At 36.9% G+C, this 21,318-nt stretch overlaps 1 protein-coding gene across 28 annotated transcripts in view; it reads left to right on the top strand.

The window, feature by feature from the left end:
* Positions 1–21,318, top strand: part of LOC129769127 (potassium channel subfamily T member 2) — a 569,383-nt gene that overhangs the window by 403,171 nt on the left and 144,894 nt on the right. For all 28 annotated transcript variants that reach the window (XR_008741821.1, XM_055771198.1, XM_055771174.1 and 25 more), the window contains 2 exons: positions 12,989–13,068; positions 20,542–20,641. Coding sequence is in view for 27 of the 28 variants with exons in the window: in XM_055771198.1 (XP_055627173.1) it covers positions 12,989–13,068; positions 20,542–20,641 (180 nt within the window). In the remaining variant the exon portion in view is untranslated. The remainder of the gene's footprint in view (positions 1–12,988; positions 13,069–20,541; positions 20,642–21,318) is intronic.

Below are 21,318 nucleotides of genomic sequence, written 5' to 3' on the forward strand. Positions count from 1 at the left end.
AAACATATTTTATTCATAAATAAAATAAAATCTCCTTCATGTCCAAACCTACATTGCTAAGTGCGCAACACTTCCCCCAGCCGCATTCTAATCTGGCCCTACAGTTGCATTCGCGTAACTTTCATTCACACGACTTCCACCCACGACACTTCTCCACGCACCTCTTTCAACAGATTCTCTTCTGTTGCTCACACTATTTCCCCCGAAAACTTCTCTACATAGAATAGCTGCGTCATCAACAAATTAAATTTTCCCATATCGGAATATGCTGCAGAATTCGCCAGTTATTAATTGTTATTAATTCTTCGCTGCACAGCAGGTTAATCTCTTTAGTTTGCGAAAATGAAATGAAATAAAATGACGTTGTACTGGAAAAATACATACTAAGACACCCGACATCATCAGCACGAGGGAAAAAATCATCAACGACGGTAGCAACGTATAACTATTGCATTCAGAATCTACAAAAACATCACTAATGAGCAAGCGGGTCTGTCGCAGACGAAAGACCAAAATACTCTCACATGGGAATGTATTCGTGTACAGTACACGACAGTAACAATATATGTCGCATAACATTTCCACTGTGTGACTGTAGTAAAAATTCAATCGCGTGACTGTCACGGGACAATGGTGGCGACAGTCATGAGATTACTGTCGTGATGCAGTACATTTGGTACCCCTGGTCAGGAAAACAAACACGGTTGGGAATATACGAAGAATATACGAAGGATAAACCTGCATGGAGATGAATTCATGATATGGGCTCATGAATCCAGAGTGAGAATTTAGCTCGATCAGCTGCTCAAAATTTCCGATCACCAATAGGTTTATCCATAAATTGTTCAATAATTCAATTCTTGAATTTTTTAATTCTCGTACTAATTTTTTAAATTCTTCGATTAATTCCCGCCGTCACGGTTGTAGTTTCACGATAATTAACGGAACATATTGCCGATCCTATTGATTTTCATGTAGTTCTTACGGTTACCTTCTTAGGTTACCCAAAAATAAAGATAAATACGCGTGATGTATACTGATATATCTTCGGTCTTATTGGTTTTATAGAAGTTCTCTCGTTTATCTTCTCAGGAATAATTCTCCGCCTCTGCGATTGGAGTTCTATAAATGTTCTATGAAGCGCGATGAACAAAGAAATATATAACCGATTCGTTTAATTCTAGAGGAGATCTGTTGGATACCTTCTCACGTTTCCCGTAGTTAACTCTCCACCGTCGCTATTTCAATGAAAAGTACGCGCGATAAGTTATAGGAATTCGAATAAATGGATGGTTGAGGGATAATGATCAGTAGTGTTTACTTGCTTACAAGATTCTGGTTTCTTGGATGGATTATCGAACTACACAAACAAAATTCTAGGGCTAGGTGTAGGGATGCGGCTACTACAGCTTCGGTGCTCCTCTTCCGGTTGATGATGGGGGGGGGGTGTAGTTGGAGGGATGCAGGGGAGGTGTGGACCGGCATTCGAATATTTTCGAAGCTTGTCCTTTATATTAGTTTTTGCCTGGTATCACATCTGAGCCGTTGGAGTTGTTCTGGAGAATTTGGTAAGAATCCTTTTGAAGAATTGACAAATAAACAAATATTGAGCCGGTCCAGTTTTGCAGGCTTTCCTTCTCAGAATACCTTAACATAATCTCTGCCACGTGTTTTGACACATTAGGTTTTTGGATTTTGGTTTCGTCGAGTGGCCGAAAGTTCACGTATTTAGAATCACATTACTTACCGCAGTGAATCATGATTTTTCTTAACCATTCCCACTAACAACTATCCCTTCCATGATAAACGCTAGGGAACCACGCTATAGAGGTGACCCTTCTGGCCTTCGGGCGGTGAATATCATACTAACATTCCTTTCCTTCCCCTTGTGACTGTAAGGACGTGGCCGGCGTCGTTATTGACCATTTAAAACTCGAATCACCGAGAATTGCACAACGAGAATGATTTGCTAGTCCCAAGCGTCTGTGTGTTTTTTGTGCAATTTTGTTGGTTCAGGTCAATCACGGAGTGCAACTACAAATTGTACAGTCTACCCAAGCTCAAGTTCAAGCTCAAAGTTTACATGTTTTCAGACTTCATTCAATAGATCTATGCGAGTATACTGCCAATTTTATTCCGAACCGGCCATTCCGGGGAAGATGTATTACCTAAATTCAATCTAATTAATTCATGAGTTACAAAAGCAGTCATCGAAATTGATTGAAATCTCGACGATAATATGATAGTCGAAGATTATAAATTATAATGAGTTTGTATATTGTAACCAAACACATGCGCTATAAATCCTTGTAGGTGCATGATGGTCTAGTCGCATAGGAATATTGAACGAAGACTCAAAACATGTTAACTTTGACTCAAAATCCATAAAAATCACATCTCTGATAGCTAAATATAGCGACTTTTAGTCCAAAGCCATGTAAACAATATAAAACAAATACAATCAATAATTACGAAATGTATATAAGTTGTGTGAAAGTATAATAGTATATCCAGAAAAGACTAGCTAAATGGTTTTAATTTAATATATCGATCATTTGAATCGGTTCAGTAGTTCAAAAGTTAAGGATTTTAGAAAAAAAAATAAATAGGAAAACATTTATTTGACTCGTTTAATGATGTAACAGTTATTTAGCAAAATTTAGCAGCAGCAAAATATCTCGGAATACAGTATAACAGAACGCATACGTACAAAATAATTTTTAACATCAAGTGTTTTTCGCTAGACGGGCAGGTGGCAACTATATTGCCAACAATTTTTTCAATGTTTTTGATTGTTTTGTGTATTTTAGCATGAAAACATGTCGTTGTATTGGAGTTTGCAATGATTACATGCCTTAAATTTAGTAGCAGCAAAATATCTCGGAATACAGTATAACAGAACGCATACATACAAATATGTGCATAAAGAAGAATCCTACCATTGTTATTTTCATTCAAATCCAAGCTTGGAGTGTTTACCGTCGCGTGAATAAATCCATTAGGGTTTTAGAATATTTCCAGTGCAAGCTGAATTCCAAACGGTCTATTAAAGGACCAAAATTCCACCACCTGTGCTATCAACATCCAGGCCTTCTTCAGCCTAAAGATCCGTCACTTACCAAATTTACCTTTATGACTGCACAAAACTATTTTCAAATGCAGTTATACTTCTGACAGTAAATCCATACCATCGACCTATCTTCTAATAATATACAAAAATGATAAAAAAAATATTTTATTTTATTTATCCTTTAACCCTAGAACGGGCCGTGAGAACTAGGCATGTAATCATCGCAAACTCCAATACAACGACATATTTTGATGCTAAAATACACAAAACAATCAAAAACATTGAAAAAATTGTTGGCAATATAGTTGCCTGCCCGTCTAGCGAAAAACACTTGATGTTAAAAAATTTTTTTTTTTGTATTTGAATTTTTGATGTTAGTTTCAACAAAAACAACTAATAAAACTCATGATCAGACTCAGCAGGTCCTAAACAGATCATATGTATTGAAAACTTCAACAAAATTATTGTTTTCCAATGACTTTACGGGAAATTTTCTCTTGCTGCTCTAAATTGGGAGTTGTTCACACGAAAATGGCTCCATAATGAATTTTTTTTTTATTTTTTCGCGCTCAAAAAAATCAGGCATGTTGCTAGACATCAGAACAAGTTACCACATAAGGTTAGAAGTGATAATCTATTTTTAAAGAAGAGAGAAAAAAATCGTTGGCCAGTACCCGTTAAAGGGTTAAATCCATGCAAGAAAGTCAGCAGAGACTCATTGCATCTATTTTTCAATTGAGCTTCGAGTTCTTGTATCAGTTCTTGTACTATTTTCGCTCACGATTTTTTAACCACTCGTTACATTTTTAAATATAATATTCATTTGATACGAAAAATTTGATTTTCATGGATAATTTCGTTCCTGAAGATGTGTTTATTTTTCTCACCGCAGAAGAAGTGTCATTTTATACAGCAAAAAAAACCTTTCTAACGCTGCTCATTTATATATTTAAACCTAATTAGCAAATGCTACTTTCGTTTAATGCTTACGATTATAAAAACTAAATTATTCGTGTAAAACTGCTTGTTCAAATCCACCACATTTTACTTTTTGTTTTGTTTACATTTGCTTCATGTAAACTCGCTGTCAAGGCTGGTGGGAGTTCTACAAGTGTTTTTAGTGTACCGATTTCAACCAACGATTTTTTTAAGTAATCTTGAATATATTTCCTATCATCGTACGTACGATTTTTTCAAAATATTGATTTTTGACAAAATGGCGGCATTTTTTGTAAAAAAAATCGAGACAAAAACATTCACCACAATTAAATTTTTCAAAATATAAAAAAAAATCCTACATACGATTCAGTGGAGAATCTGGGAAAAACTATTCCATCAAAATCGGATGGACCGTTCTGGAGGTAGAACTCCCACCAGTTTGCAAAACTTAGTTTCGAAAAAAAACGCGTTTTAAAGTGTGGATCCACGCTCCTTGCGCAAAGACTTGGGTCCACTAATTAATTGGCTTGTAAAATTGGAACGGAGTATCGAACAAACCTGGGACCAATGTTGTCACATTTAAATCTGTACCAGAGGGGTCAAAAATCATTCTCATCTGTACTTTTTTTTCCAAAAATCTGTACCATCGAAAACATTCGTTGTAGAAAAAAAAAATTATTGGCATAAAAAACACTCATTTATTTACTACAAATACTACATTTACATTTGCGAGTCGTTCATGTGTTTGATGATGCTTATATATATATATTTTTTAATCTAGATTGCATAATATCATTTCATAAAATTTTCGAGCTGCCACCACGATGTTTGACCAAATATTTTGATCTCAAAATAGCGTTCATCGTTTTCTGAAATTGTGATTTCCTTGCGGAGTAATTTTATCTTTAGGCAACAGAATTCCCCACATCTTGTACATTCCCATTATAGAATCCTGTAAACATTTTTTTTTCTTTCTTTATTAAAGAGATTTTCAGCCGAAGGTTGGTTCATCTCTGTGAGAATCCTGGAAACGCTTCTAACACAACGTTAGTGCTAGTAACATTAGAAAAAAATCTGGGATCTAACATTGCAGTAGACTTGAGCATCAATTCGTCAAAATCGAATCTTTTTCTCATTTGTTTGATCAGCTCCACGAAAAAACTGCGACAAATATCCTTTGAAATGATCTGCCTTTCGCTGTCCATTGTTCTGACATTGTTCTTGCTGCTATTCCAACCTGAAAATTATTGTCGCATTTCAAATGATCTTAAAAGGTCCTGGGCGGGTAAGGGAGTAAAAAGTGCCCCCAAACCAAATATTGTATAGGATATTAGATAATAAATTTTGGCGGTTTTTTTTCGAACCCCTATGTGGTTTAACATAGGATGTTCTATAGTGAAAAACGTACTTTTTAGTTTATCTCACGCCATCCTCAAAAGCTTCGAGATAAAAATTCGAAAAAAAATACTGAATGTGCATCTCACTAAGGTGTATCAAGAAAAATTATCAAAAAAAATCATCAAAAATTAAATAACTAATAAAAAATATTGAAATCTTGAAAAAAAAATTTGATTGATTTAAAGATTCGGTACTACTCTAATTCATATTTAAATGTGTTTCTACAGCTTTTCTAGATATGTGTGATTTTTTTCAGAGTGTTTTTAGTGTTGCGCGGTACAAAAAAATATTTTTGTTATATTTTTAAAGGGTCCGGCTGGGTAAGGGAGCAAAAGTGCCAACAAACCAAATCACCAGCTGTATGGAAAATGTTGTATGGGATACTAAATGAAACATGTTGGCAGTAGTACCATATACAGGTTGGACTCGATTATATATAATCGCAATTTCACTTTCAACGTTAATTTTCGAATCCAATACATAATTGAATCACAAAAAAGCTATTTTTCTATTGATGTTTGACATTCATACATTGATGAAAAAAAATTTTTCTTGAGATTCGATTATGTATAGGATTTGAAAATAATTGTTGAAAAAAAATGTTCGACTATATATAATCGAGTCCGACCTGTGTTTGAGTCCTTATAAGGTACAACATATGATCTATGGTGAAAAATGCACTTTATTTTTCTCACAGAGCTCTATCGTACTGCTGACTCCTATGAATTTGGTAAACCATCTAAATCCAATGTAAAGATAATCTCATATATTTTAAGGTACGAGAACAAAATCTTTGTACAGCGCAATGCTCTAAATATACCGACAAAATTTAGTCATATAAAAAACAAAATTTAAATAAATATTAGAGCTGTCCTGGTCCTTAATTTTTTTTTAATATTTGATTTTTCGATAAAAAAAATATTGAAAATATTGATTGTTACACCTTAACAAGATGTACTTTCAGTATTTTTTTTCATTTTTCTGTCTCAAAGCTATTAAGAATGGCGTGAAAAAAACGAAATGGTGCTTTTTTCACCAAAAATCAATGTTGTACCATACAAGAACTCAAATATATGGTACTGCTGTCAAAGTTTCATATTTAGTACCCTATACAATATTTTCCATACAGCTGGTGATTTGGTTTGGGGGCATTTTTTACTTCCCAGCCCTTTGGAAGTATAAAAAAAAAATTGTTGTACCGCGCAACACTAAAAAAAATCACACATATCTAGAAAAGCCGTAGGAACATATTTAAATATGAATCTCAAAATCCCAAAAAAAAATCAAAATTTCAATATTTTTCTTAGTACTCCAATTTGTGATGCATTTTTTTATTTGATAACTAGCTAACCCGGCAAACTTCGTCCCGCCCATTTACTTGATTAATTCTCGAGTAATGCAGAAATTTGTGTTTTATTTGTATGGCAGCCACCCCTAAGAGAGGGGGAGGGGATCTAACCACCATAGAAACATTCATTGCACCCTAAAGTTTCCATATGCCTAATTTGGTTTAATTTGCTTGATTAATTCTCGGGTAATGCAAAAATTTGTGTTTCATTTGTACGGCAGCCCCCTCTAAGAGAGGGGGAAGGAGTATCTTAACACCATAGAAACATTTATTGCATCCTAAAACCTCCACATGCCAAATTTGGTTTCATTTGCTTGATTAATCCTCGAGTAATGCAGAAATTGGTGTTTTATTTGTATGGCAGCCACCCCTAAGAGAGGGGGGAGGGGATCTAACCACCATAGAAACATTTATTGCACCCTAAAACTTTCACATGCCAACTTTGGTTTCGTTTGATTGATTAATTTCCGAGTAATGCAAAAAATTGTGTTTCATTTGTATGGCAGCCCCCTCTAAGAGACCCCTCTCTTAGCCTAATTTGGTTTAATTTGCTTGATTAATTCTCGGGTAATGCAAAAATTTGTGTTTCATTTGTACGGCAGCCCCCTCTAAGAGAGGGGGAAGGAGTATCTTAACACCATAGAAACATTTATTGCATCCTAAAACCTCCACATGCCAAATTTGGTTTCATTTGCTTGATTAATTCTCGAGTAATGCAGAAATTTGTGTTTCATTTGTATGGCAGCCCCCCCTTAGAGAGGGGGGAGGGGTCTCAAAATATCACGAAAACCTTCCCCGGCCCCAAAAACCCCTACATACCAATTTTCATGTCGATCGGTTCAGTAGTTTCCGAGTCTATAAGAATCAGACAGACAGACAGACATCACTCCATTTATATATATATAGATTTTTCTTGATACACCGTAGTGAGATGCACATTCAGTATTTTTTTTCAAATTTTTATCTCGAAGCTTTTGAGGATGGCGTGAAATAAACTAAAAAGTACGTTTTCCACTATAGATTCTATGTTAAACCACATAGAGGTTCAAAAAAAACCACCAACATTTCTTATTTAATATCCTAAACAATTTTTGCCATACAGCTGGTGATTTGGTTTGGGGGCACTTTTTACTCCCTTACCCGGCCAGGCCCTTTCATAGCTTTGGACATTGAAACAACGTAAGATTCCTCGCAGATATTAGTGAAAAATCCATCAGTTCTTCATGTTGCATCGTGAATTCAAATTTTTCAGCCTGGAACAAACGATTCAATATGTTGATCTGGGGCAAAACATACTTCGCACCGTCCGACGCGAATCCTTTCAGGCGATCCTTGTAAGGAATTTCGTCCTTATGAAACTGATCAATCATTGCATTGTAAATGCTTTTATGATCCGCAGCTCCAAGCGATACCGCGGCGTAAAAGTCGTCTTGTATCTCACTGTTGCTTTGTTCAAATGTAAGAAATTTCACAATTGGAAAAATATGTACCAATCTGCTCTTTTCGACGAAAATCTGTACCGTTTTGTCTCAAATTCCGAACACCTAAGCTTTGGTGGTCATTAAACAGTGTCTCGTTACTTAAAATGGTACTCTTTCGCGAATTTAAATTGCTTTTTGGATACAACTTGACTACAATAAAATTGATTTACAAACAAATATTCATGATGAAAAACTAAAAATATGTTTAATCACTTTTGTCTCAAATTCAAATTCAAAAAAAATATTTTGTCACTGACTCATATTCCGAACACTTTTGTCTCAAATTCCGAACAGCAAAGATGCATTTCTTAAAAAAAATCATACCTTCTGAACTACTGGACCGATTCATATGATCGATATATCAAATTAAAGTCAATAAGCTAGTCTTTTTTTTGGAAAAATGTTATACTCGCAAAAAAGTTTGGATTGCTTTCGTAATTATTGATTGTATTTCGATAGCTGTAAATGAAGTTTATAACCAAACGAATGTCAAGGTTTTGATTATTAAATTATTTATAACATGAAAGTTCAGTAAATTCACATTGATAAATGAAGTGTTCGCAATTTGAATCATGCGTAGAAACTTGATTCATATTCCGAGAACTAATTTAAATGAAGATTTCTGCATAAAATATCGTTTTCCCATCCATTTATTGTAGATTTGTACACATTATAGCACTTAAAAACTTAAAAATAAAAACAACAAACAAAATAGTTGAAAAAACTACTAAAACTGAAAATCTAACGATGCTTTTCTTTACAGAATTTGCTAACGTAAAAATTTAATCATTGGCTTTGACTGCCACTTTTTTGCAAATGCTCAATAAAGGGTGTGTCACATCAAATTGCAACACGGAAAAAACGCTGTAGAAATTTAATTTTTAGGAATTATATCTTCAGCTTTCGCTTATAATCAGATAAGAGTGTATAGATCACGTTGGCTATGCTTCACTGTCAATTTTTCGTAAATTTGTAAAAATGTCGTCGAACGAAAAAGAACGTCGTAAATTAATCTTGTGCACTCATTTCGAGAATCCGGAGTTGTCACATCGGGACATCGGTATGATGCTGGGAATCGTCCAATCCACGGTTAGCAGAGTACTAAAACGACACTTCGAGAACCTAACCATCGACCGGAAGGTGAAGAACGGCAAAAATGGATGCTCCGTCAGTGAAAAAGATCACAAGCGCGTAGTTAAGCAGTTTAGAAGTGATCCGAGAAGTTCGGTCCGGGATGTCGCCAATAAGCTGAATTGGTCAAGTTCATTCGTCCAGCGGACCAAGCAGCGGGAGGGCCTGCGTACATACAAGGTTCAGAAGGCTCCTAACCGCGACGAAAGGCAAAACATGGTGGGGAAGACGCGAGCCCGGAAGCTGTACACCGAAATGCTGACGAAGCCGCATTGCCTGGTAATGGACAACGAAACCTACGTCAAAGCGGACTTTCGTCAGCTGCCGGGCCTGTTGTTCTTCTCCGCAGAGGACAAATTCAGCGTTCCGGAGGAGATTCGCAAGCAGAAACTATCCAAGTTTGCCAAAAAGTACATGGTGTGGCAAGCGATCTGCTCTTGCGGAAAGCGGAGCGCCCCCTTCGTGATGACCGGCACGGTAAACGGGCAGGTTTCCCTTAAGGAGTGCCTACAGAAGCGCTTACTACCACTATTGAAGCAGCACGAGGGCCCGACCATCTTCTGGCCGGATCTCGCTTCGTGCCACTATTCAAAGGACGTGTTGGAGTGGTACGAAGCCAACGGGGTCACCATCGTGCCAAAGGAAATGAACCCGGCCAACGCGCCGGAGCTTCGCCCAATAGAGAAATATTGGGCGATTATGAAGCAGGCCCTCCGAAAGAACCCAAAAGTTGTCAAATCGGAGGCGGACTTCAAGAGAAAATGGATTTCTGTTAAAAAAAACTACAACCTGACGTTGTACAGAACCTTATGGACGGGGTAAAGAGGAAGGTGCGAGCATACGGGCTTGGGCTCGAAGTATGAATAAAAAGAAAATGCCAAAAGTTGTTTAATAGTTTTTATTTTACTGTCTAAAATTTTCAAAAGGATCGGTCTACTGGGCGAATTTCTACAGCGTTTTTTCCGTGATGCAATTTGATGTGACACACCCTTTATTATTAACTATAGGCTGTATCGATACCTGTCAATGATGTTAAAATGAAGGCTATAACCCAAAGAATTTCAGGGTTTTGATTATTCAATTATTTATAACATTAAAACTCAGTAAATTTACATTTGAAAATAAAGTGTTCGGAATTTGAATCATGCGTAGAAATTTGATTCATATTCCGACCACTACTTCAATATTGATTTTAATGAAAATTTCTGCAAAAAATATCATTTTTAACATTCTCTAGCACTTAACATGAAAACAGCAATCAAAACAGTTGAAACAACTACAAAAACTGAAAAATGAACGATGCTTGTTTTTTTTACGGAATTTTCTAACGCAAACATTTTATCATTGGTTTTGGCTGTCACTTTTTTGCAAATGTCTAATATTACAAATTATAGGCTGTATTGATACCTGCAAATAATGTCAAAATTAAGCCTATACATTAAAGAATGTCTGTGTTTTCATTATTCAATTATTTATAACATAAAAGTTTAGTAAATCTATATTTAAAAATGAAGTGTTCGAAATTTGAGACTGTTCGGAATACGAGACAAAACGGTAATCTGTACTGTACAGAATCTGTACCAAAAATAATGAAAAAATGTATACCATTCCAGATAAATCTGTACGTGTTTCAACGCTGCCTGGGACAAAAAGTACAGTAAAGTAGACATTCCAAAGATTTCAACATTTTAGGCCAGATTTTTTTATTTTTATTTTTTCATGTTTTCATAGTGTACTACCCCCTTAACACCGACTAAGTGACCTCAAAATCCAACAGTCAAGTAAATTCACAATAAAAAAATATTGAATTGAAAAGAACTATTTCTCCCTATCAAAGTAGTCGTCCCGTACGCCATTGCTACCAATGATATGCGGTTGAAATTGCAAATTTTTTTCTAGCGAAAAAGTATGATTCTCTGCTATTAAATTCATAATTTAAAACAGTGAAACCAATGTTTCACACTAATCCCAAAAAAGTGCAACAGAAAATATCCGTTTGCTGACTATGTCATATGGATCCAAGCTGTGCGAAACTTTGGCTTCTGAATCAACCGACAGATGGAAACAAAAAAAAAGTATGTATACACGCCTCACACAACCAATTGCGAACATATTGCATGCTAAATGAATCACTAGCGAGCGCGCTTGGCACAATGCCAGATAGCAAAATTTCGTTTTGACATTACATTCCCAGCATAGAGACACATACGCACACCGCTCGTATGCTCCACTTTGACCTTTCGAGCTCGAAAGCCCCATTCAGACTGCATCCATTATCGCTGCTATCGCGATTTTGAATTGATAGCCGTGAATTAATCGCAAATGAGAACCCGGGATTCAATGATAGCAATGTGGAAAATAATTTTCAAAACGTTGTGTGTGTATGCGTTCACTCATTCTCGCTGCTTCCTTGCCAATATGAATAATATATTCAATCCATGGCAGGGATTGTATGGATATATACACTGTACATTTCTCCATCCACCCCGAGTCAGAAACAGCAGAAACAGCAGCAGCAACAGCGGCTACCCTCGATTGGATGCTGTCCAAGCGCTTAAGAGATCAAGCGGATTATCTTGTCCGTGCAGTTTTCTGTCCCATTCCATTTATCCTCCAACTGTTTCGATGCTGCTTCTGCTGCTGCTGCTGCTGCTGCTGTTGCTTGTGGTGGCCTTTGATCTAAATGTTAATTGAGAAGCGACCCCAGTGGTAAGATGGCACAACGGAACCGATTCAACTCAAGCTTTGTCGTTTGACTCGGACTGAGGACCGAGCGTATACTTAAAGGCAAGCTGTAGCAGCTTCGCTCTGACTATTCTAAATGGCAGAACGAGTTTGAGTTGAGGATGATAGCCATTTTCGTCTAGAGAAAAAAGAAATCGTTGACGTAGGCCAAAACTCTTTAACTCTCGCTGCGTGCGTCGAGCTGGAATTTTCCTCTCCATTTTATGTCCCAAAACAACACAGGACGAGACACTCTTCTTGATGGCGATGGTCGTCATCGCAGCTGGGGATCGCACGACGATTAACCACAAAGGAAAATTTCGGAAATAAAAAGTCAATCGCCTGCCGAGCGTTATTTCGGGAATCTAACGATTCGGCCATAAAAATAACTTCATCAGCTGACCTTTTACCGTCCCCCCGGATCTTTATGAATATTGATAGCATCGCATCGTTTATCCCGCATGCCTTCGACAGTAAAACGTATTAAAGCTGTGCCACTTCGAGGGTGCAACCTTAGCCATCGGAAGGGGCTAACGTAAATCTTTTCACAAACTACTCCGTGGAATTTCACTCTCGAGTAAATTCAAATTAATTCGGGTTGCAAGCAGCGGGTACCAATGGAACGTATTTAGTGCAATCGCATTTACATAACATTGGCTGAATTGTGAAACAACAGAAAGAACAGGGAGAAATGCGCCACCTACTTGTACATACTTTTCCAGCACGCCCTGGGTTTCATTTGGCAGCTCCTGGGTATAGGAAACTTACGAAGTTAAAATCCACTTCCGTTCTCGTGAATGCCACAGTTTCATTGTGAGTCACAGAAGAAAATTCCGTGCTCGTTGATTACTAATAAAGATTTTTAAATGTCCTTTTTTTCTCTTTCTTTCTTTCCAGAGTACGGGTAGAATATTATGTAAATGAAAACACATTCAAAGAAAGACTGCAACTATATTTTATAAAGAATCAAAGATCAAGTAAGTAGCCTGTTTGTTGTATATCAAAATGAGGTTGAGACATTTTCGAATGGAACCGTGTTTACGCTTGGGACTCAGGCAATTAGCCCTATGAACATGAACGATGTTTTTCAACGGGAAAAGCCCCAAGCATAACAGAAGAATCGTTCTCAGTAACTTTATTCGACAAAAATACGTATGCGCTGTGGCCAGATCTATGTGTCTGTTACTTTGATAGGTCTAGATCAGCGGTAATCAACCTTTTTTTCATAGGGGCCACAAACACGTGTTTGTCATGGTGTCGCGGGCAGCAAAAAAAAGAAGGGGTAAAGGGTGATTTCACGACCGCACTGTTGACATATAACTACTAAACTATTGCCGGCGAGCACAAACATTAAAGAAATTTAATAATAAAACTATTTGATAGCAATGACAAGGACCGAAAATTAAATGATTTCACTGAGTGAGGAGCGCGAAAACTTCCACTGACAGTCAACAATACGCACCGATAAATATTGACTAAGATAGACTTTCAAGCAGGTACTTATAATTTTCTAGATTTTTGTGATTTCAATAGTTTGTTTCAAAGCAGTTTTGGATTATTAAAACAAGTTTTTGAGTCAATACGTAACCAGCATTACTCATACATCTTTTATCCTTCGAAAAAGTAATTGGCATACTATTTTGCAGGGCTCGGCATAGTCATATTCAACTGAGGATATTCAGCTGACTATCTGACTGACTATATCCGTATTCAGTGGGAAATGACTTTTGGCTTCGTCACGCAGTTTCTCCGCCAAAACGACGAACGTTTAGTCGCTATCTAACTCTACCGACTAGACTATACAATAGTAATCTTCCCAGTCAAATTGTCTTCATTGCATTTTGAAGTGACTTCCCCCAAAACGAATTCGTCTCTCTCTCTATCCCTCTCTTATGTAGACTTTCCGAGATCTCGCACAGCAAGCAAAAGAGGCAGTGTGCTTTGCGTTATCCAGTCTCGCATCTCACAAAGCGCAAATGGCAGCCGAGCGAGAGGACTTTCTTATGCGCGCTTAAATTTCGAGAGACGAGTATCAATTTTGACGTAGAACTACGTCTTTCATTAAGGGTTGCAAATCAGAAGTCACGTTTTTATGAAATAATGTTAACGTTAATAACTATTTTTGCCGCGTACGGATTTTGACGATTCACATACCAATCGGAATGTGAATCGGAAATTCCCTAAGATTTAATTGATATGCTATACATTACAATCCCATGGTGCGTAAATGGTTAAAATCCATGAAAACTATAAGCATTTCCATTTTTCCAAACATTTGTGCTGTCCATTTGTGTGCCTTTCCGAACAGAGCTGTCGATAACGGACAACTTATCGACGAGCAACGAAGAGGAAATCGTAAGATTTAAAGTCTCCGTGAACAAAGGAAAAGAAGAAGAACGAAGGGGAATATTTGCCTAGAGTATAAACGGTGGATCTCACTGAGGCAACCTTTCGGTTAGAGGCGAATGAACTGCAAAGTTTAAAGCCTCTTAAAAACAAAGAAGGAAGGAAGGAAGACAAACATTCATTCGTTTCAACATCGTTGCTGGGCGAGCTGGTGGACGGTGAGGGATCGAATGCCTTTCTCAAGGCAATGGGGGTGTAGGAGTAATGCGAGGAAAAAGTAAAGTTTTCCAAGGTTCTTTTTGAAGGTTAGAGACGAATGAACTAACGAAGTTTAAAATCTCACATATCTTAGTTTCGGATTGAGCTGTAGACGCGACCAAATTACTGACTCGCTGATGTCTCTAGCATTGTAATGATTGCATCAAACTGGCGCCATTGCATTAAGGTTCTGAGCTACACAATTGTGTGGGGAATCATCAAGCTAGGCTATCGTCAGATCAGCAAGAAAATAAATGTTCTGGAATTTTGTCTGTGATTTGGTTTCTCATGACGCTAACAAAATTCTATCCGCTAAGGATGTAATGAATCTCTGCTGAGGCAAATATTCAGCCTTTTTTCAAGCAGTTGACATTGTTTGTTTTCCGTCATCATAAAGGCTTCGTTGGTGCCTTTGACATTGCATCAATGCATTGAACTGACGCTATGGGGAAGCAGGTGTTAAGGTTTTGCACCAAAAAATTATTTGGGGAATACCAAGTTATTCAACAAGTTATAATAAGTTATTAATTTATCTGGGTTCGCGTGCCAGTTGCAAAACTTCCTTCAACTAGGATTTCATTTGCGGTAATCTTGATCATAATGAAGCAGTGCTACTCTTTTCGTGGTTGTTGAGATTAACAGAAACAGTTTATTTCGTTTATTTAGTCACCAAGAAAGTAAATGTCGGTCTGGAATTTTCTATGTGATTTGGTTTCGCTTGCCAGTAGCTAAACTTTCTCCACTAAGGATGATAACTGCGCTTATCTTGAGCATGTATTGTTCTGCGAGGACAAGAATGACTCACCAAATGATTCTACAATAAAAAAAACATCAGGGCGACCAAACTTGTAGAATGGTTATTTCTAAAATTTTGTAGCATTATAAAATAATATTCTCAGTCATAAACAAGCGACTTGAACTAAACTACGGTCGTGTCTTGGACACAACCTCCTATAATTTTTTGACAAAATGGTGGTCGTTTGAAAAACAAAATGCGGTTCAAAACCTTTTTTTTACGCTTCCCGATTTTTTAAAAATAGCAACATTTTAAAAATATCATGGTTCATGCGATAGAGAGATGCCTACATATTGTATCCATATAATTTCGACATGAATCGGTTCAGTAGAACTTGAGATATCGTGTAAGCCAGTTTGAAAAAACTAGTTTGAAGTTCATTGTTATGGCCGTACCAGGTTAGATACCGCATCACTAAAATGGCTCTGACTCGGTAAATAATAGGATTTTCGATAAGTCCTCTCTAGGGTATATTCTTGAATGCCTAAACTACAGAAATATGAAGGAAAAAATTGATTTTTTCAAATTTCTAGACTATAATACTGCCTTAATTGAAATTTGATTCCGTTCCTGATCACTGATTGTTGGAATGTTTTCATGATGTACTGTATTTTATTAGTCGAATTTTTGAATTTATGTTGTTCATAATGTAGTGTATTCTTCAAGTCAAGCCACTCAGCCATTTTTTAGCGGCGGTCAAATTGAGTTTTTTAAGATCATGGAATACAAACACTCAAACATACATATAAACAGGACAAGCTGAATGAAACTATTTAAAAAGTAATTAGTTATTTGGGGACTGCGGCTATCTTGGATTTGGATTTTTCATGATCTGCTATGTACTACTAGCGTGTACTTTCATTTGATACCCATAATGATGTGATTTTGGAAAAAAATATGGCGCCATTTTGTGGTGGCGGCCATTTTGGATTTGCATTTTTAATAAATAAATGTGTTCTACTAGTCAATCCCATATATATATATATATATATATATATATATATATATATATATATATATATATATATATATATATATATATATATATATATATATATATATATATATATTGTTCTGAGAAAATGTGTAATCCGCCATTTTGTACCGGCAGCCATCTTAGATTTACAAGATCATGGAATACGCTGTTTTATAATGACACCAGAGATAAAGATGTGTACCAAATTTCAGATCAAACTGTCAACAGGAAGGAGGTTAAATTTCTATTAATGTAGTACAGCGCTACAGACAAAATGACAAGTAACAAACATACAAACATACAAACGGGTCCAAGCTAGACAAAATCGTTTAATAAATAAGTGCAAATCATAATTAGATTACGTGGCCATCGTCTTGGCGCCCCATCCTCGATATGTCAAACCAGTCTTGTTAATGGTTACCATCGTATCACTAATTATGGAGACGTATGTGCTGTGTCATTAATGAATATCATAACATGAACAGTCAAAGTACCGTCGACCTAAACATGTCATATGGCATTTCGATTTTTTTCCGTCTTATTCATTAGCTGTTCATCGTTCCGTAATTAAACAACAGTGTTCACGGAGAACGCTCACCGCTTGAAACGTTCATTCAACACATTCGCACTTGATAGGGGATAGTTTGTCGGTTGCTTTGATCTAAACAATCCGTCTAAATATCATCCATCGTGTATGGATGTGTGAGTGAGAAGGTGGATGTATGTGAGCAGCTACGCTTGAATGCAGAATAAAGAGAGAAGAAGAATGCATACCACTGCAGTTTTAATGTCAAATGACATTAAAACTACAGTCAAAGTAGCCGGAATTAAAGAATGGTTATGAGAACGAATGGTAGAATGGAAATAGCATATTTTCACCGCTCTTCTGGGTACGTTCGACAGAAAGAGAGAATATATAAACGTTCAATTGATTGTCGTGTTTGCGGCTGTGCGTTTATTTCAGAGGTGACTGTTGGAACCGAGCAATGCTTTCTTGGTCACATTCGCAATACATATTGAGCTGTGACTCTCGCGCAAGAGCAGTATATGATGGTTGAGAGAAATGTCGACCGTTTACAACACTGTATCAAACACAACTATGAACACATGAGTCACGAACACTTGGCTTTGTTTATCAAATGACGATTGGCAGCATAAACATCAAACACACTTCCGTTCAAATAGGTTCATTCATTCTATTCTATCGAACACATTCGATCGATTTTATAGACCGTTAGAACATTTGAACACACTATTATTATAATGATTATTTTTTATTTAACAAACAACATATCCACTATAATCTATCAGCCATTCCATACCATACCGATATAGTGGTTCTCAGATTTTCGTGAAAAGTGGTATTTTTGTTCTTTATCGCAAAACATTAGACCCATATTTTTTATTTTTTCAGTAGGGTGACCATTTCCATTTTAGGGATGTCCGCAAAATCAACTTTTTCCTCATTTATCCAAAAATGACACACAAATTCATAACCTTTGAACTACTAGACCGATTCAGATGATCGACATATCAGATTAAAGCCCCTGGTCATTTTTGAAAAAATAGTATACCTGAAGAAAATTCGAATTCTGCTCTCGTTATTATTGATTGTATTCGTTTTTTATAGTTTTCATAGTCTCGGGATCTATATTTTTTTATATTTTTTCTGAAAAGCTGAGGATTTTTCACATAACATGTTAAAACCAGAGAGGCGTTTTTTTCGTTTTTGAGTTACGATTTTTCAAAGTTAACCAATGGTTCGAAAAATTATTTTTTCCTCTTTTTTCCAACACAAAAATTCATAACTTTTGATCTACTGGACCGATTCAGACGATCGTCACATAAAATTAAAGCCAATCACCTGGTCTTTTTTGAAAAAAGTCATTTTTGGAAAAAAGTAAAAAGTCGATTTTTCGGACAAGCCTTAAATGGAAATTGTCACCCTACCGAAAAAAAAAATACGGATCTAATGTTTTGCGATAAAAAAAACAAAACTACCATTTTTCACGAAAATCTGAGAACCACTATATCAGTTTGGCATGGGATGGCTGCTATATGAAAGAACAACGTTTGCCGGGTCAGCTAGTAATGTAGAATAATTATGTCGAGCTCTAAATTCCAAACCTGAAATTTTGAATCGGCATCTGGTGTTTAACTTCATCATTCTGTAATTGAATTAGCATCATTTATACCCAAACTAGCTGACCCGGCAAACTTCGTCCCGCCCTAAATTTGTGCTTTTGTTATCAATACCTTCAAACATTCACGTTTTCTTACTATGAGCAAGTTCATGGGTCCAATCGCAGAACTGTTCATTGATTGATCTTCCAATCGACCCAATTGAATTTACCTTTTACTATAAAAGTCCTAGTATTTCTAACAAAACTCATCATTATAATATCAGATTCTTTTCAGACACAATTCTCGTGCAGATTTTTCAACAACTTGCAAATAACATGTTTCTCCGTTACATGGAATGAATGTTTTATACAGAAAATATGATAGAATAAAGACAGCCCTAAATCGGACAATTCCCTCCTCGTGTTCTGCTCTTATCAACATATTCGGCGATACTTTTCTATTGGTAAAGATAGAAGAAGATATAAGAGTGCGTTTCATCACATTTAAATCCATTACCAGTTTCGAACCAAGAACAATTTCGCTAGCGCAAACATCAAATGGACTAACAACACTTGTCACTATGTAGTTGTAGAACATATGGGAATTTAATTTTACAAAATTCCCTTTTTCCTTCAGAGTTTTCCGAAAATTTTCAATTTTCAATCAAATGTTTGGTTGGAATATTTTTGGTTGAAATATGTGTAATATTTTTATGGGACCCCCTCTTCATTCCAGAGGAGGAAGGGGTGTCATATCATCATAAAAACATTTCTCATACCCGGAAATCCTCACATCCCAAATTGTGCTTGATTAGTTCTCGAATTTTGCAGAAGTTTGTGTTTCGTGTTAGAGAGGGGGGTGGAGAGTCTAACCACCATAGAAACATTTATTGCACCCTAAAACCTCAATGTGCCTAATTTGGTTTCATTTGCTTGATTAATCCCCGAGTAATGTAGAAATTTGTGTTTAATTTGTATGGCAGTCCCCCCTTAGAGAGGGGGGAGGGTCTTAAACTATTACGAAATCCTTCCCCGGCCCCAAAAACCCCTACATACCAATTTAAATGTTGATCGGTTCAGTAGTTTCCAAGTCCATAAGAATCTGACAGACAGACAGACAGAAATCCATTTTTATATATATAGATTAGCAGACAGGAAGCAAAGAGGTAACACTTTGCTATGTGACTTTGATATTCATTGCAGAATATTTTGACAATCGGTTCAGTATATTGCTGATGATTCTAATCAACATGACAGCTCTATCTATTACACAAACAAAATTAGCAGTTTAATATAAATTGGTACACTTCTATTGTTTAATATAAACTAACTTTGTTGCTCTGGGCTGCATCCATAATTAGCTATAGCTAACCTGATTTCTACACACTCAACCAAGTTGATATTACTCAACCACCATCAACTCGCACAGCCAACGCTAATTTTAGATTCATTACTAGCATTAAAATGCATGAATTAATACAGTCCTGACCAACCCGTTTACCGTTTAGTCCGCCGGGAGAGCGGTAGTAAAATGTTAATAGCGCCACAGTCACTTCCTTGACCCAGTAACTGTCAGCATATTTACCCGGAATCCCGGGCGTGAAATGCAGCTTAGAAAGCCAAACCGCAAAACCACAAAACCAGCTAGGAACAACGACACACGTCACCCGAGATCGAAACTAAAATATTCGTCCAAACTCCTTCATCGCGTGATAAGTTCCAAGCTCCCCACTGAGTACATTCCAGTCGCGCTTGGAATTGGAACACACGCCACCTGTCAGCAACAGGTACATGCTCGGTATGCTTCCGCCTTCCGTATACTTGTCTGCCACCAATCAGACGTAGCGGATCGTTAATCTGTTCCATTTCGAAAATGTCATCAATTCTGAAAGCTGTCTCTTGCATCATTTCCTATGTCATCGCCCTAACGCATTTCGTTCTCTCGTTCCAGGTTTAAGGATACGAATTGCTAATCTACTGTTTAAGTTACTAACGTGTATATTGTACATAATTCGAGTAGTGTCAGATCTAGATCCAACGTTTGCGACTTGGTAAGTAGACGACCTGCTTCAGCTGTGAACTCATAAAACAAACTTTCAGATTTGAGGTCAGGTTTTCGGTATTCGGACACAGTAATCCGATTACACATCCATCAGCCGAAACGAGCACAGCAATATGTTCCCAAAATTGCTCGCAAGCCACAAAGATTGGCCACACCGGTTCCGGTTCGTGCACCGCATCATGAAGTGACCAACTGAACGTGGTCACCAGCAAGCACATGAAAAACAAATCAATCTGTTTTCCAATAAGCACACAGAATCGGAATCGGAATCCGATTTCTGGCCAGTGATTAGATCTGGGAGTCGTTGGTGGCAGAAGAACACTTTTCAATCGTGTGCCTGAAGTGTTTTCTCACGAATCGTCAATTGCAGAGCATTCATAACGAAATTTCATTACCAACGTTCCTCCCACACTCATTATTGCTTTCAATGTGTGAATTTTCTGCTTTCCATGGGAACAAAATAAATTATTTAGATCACTCCGCTCATTGTATCTTCCCTCCGATTTCGATTGAATAATTGAATGAAATGAGTGCACATGGATTCCGTCAAAAAACGAGAATCATTATCACGCCAGACCTAACCACCCACCGAATCGATTCGATTCCGAGCGGAACCTCTGACAAATGCAGACAACAAATGCAACCGCGCGTCCAATTTAGATACTT

Source organism: Toxorhynchites rutilus, chromosome 2 (genome assembly GCF_029784135.1).
Source record: "Toxorhynchites rutilus septentrionalis strain SRP chromosome 2, ASM2978413v1, whole genome shotgun sequence".
Lineage (NCBI taxonomy): Eukaryota > Metazoa > Arthropoda > Insecta > Diptera > Culicidae > Toxorhynchites > Toxorhynchites rutilus.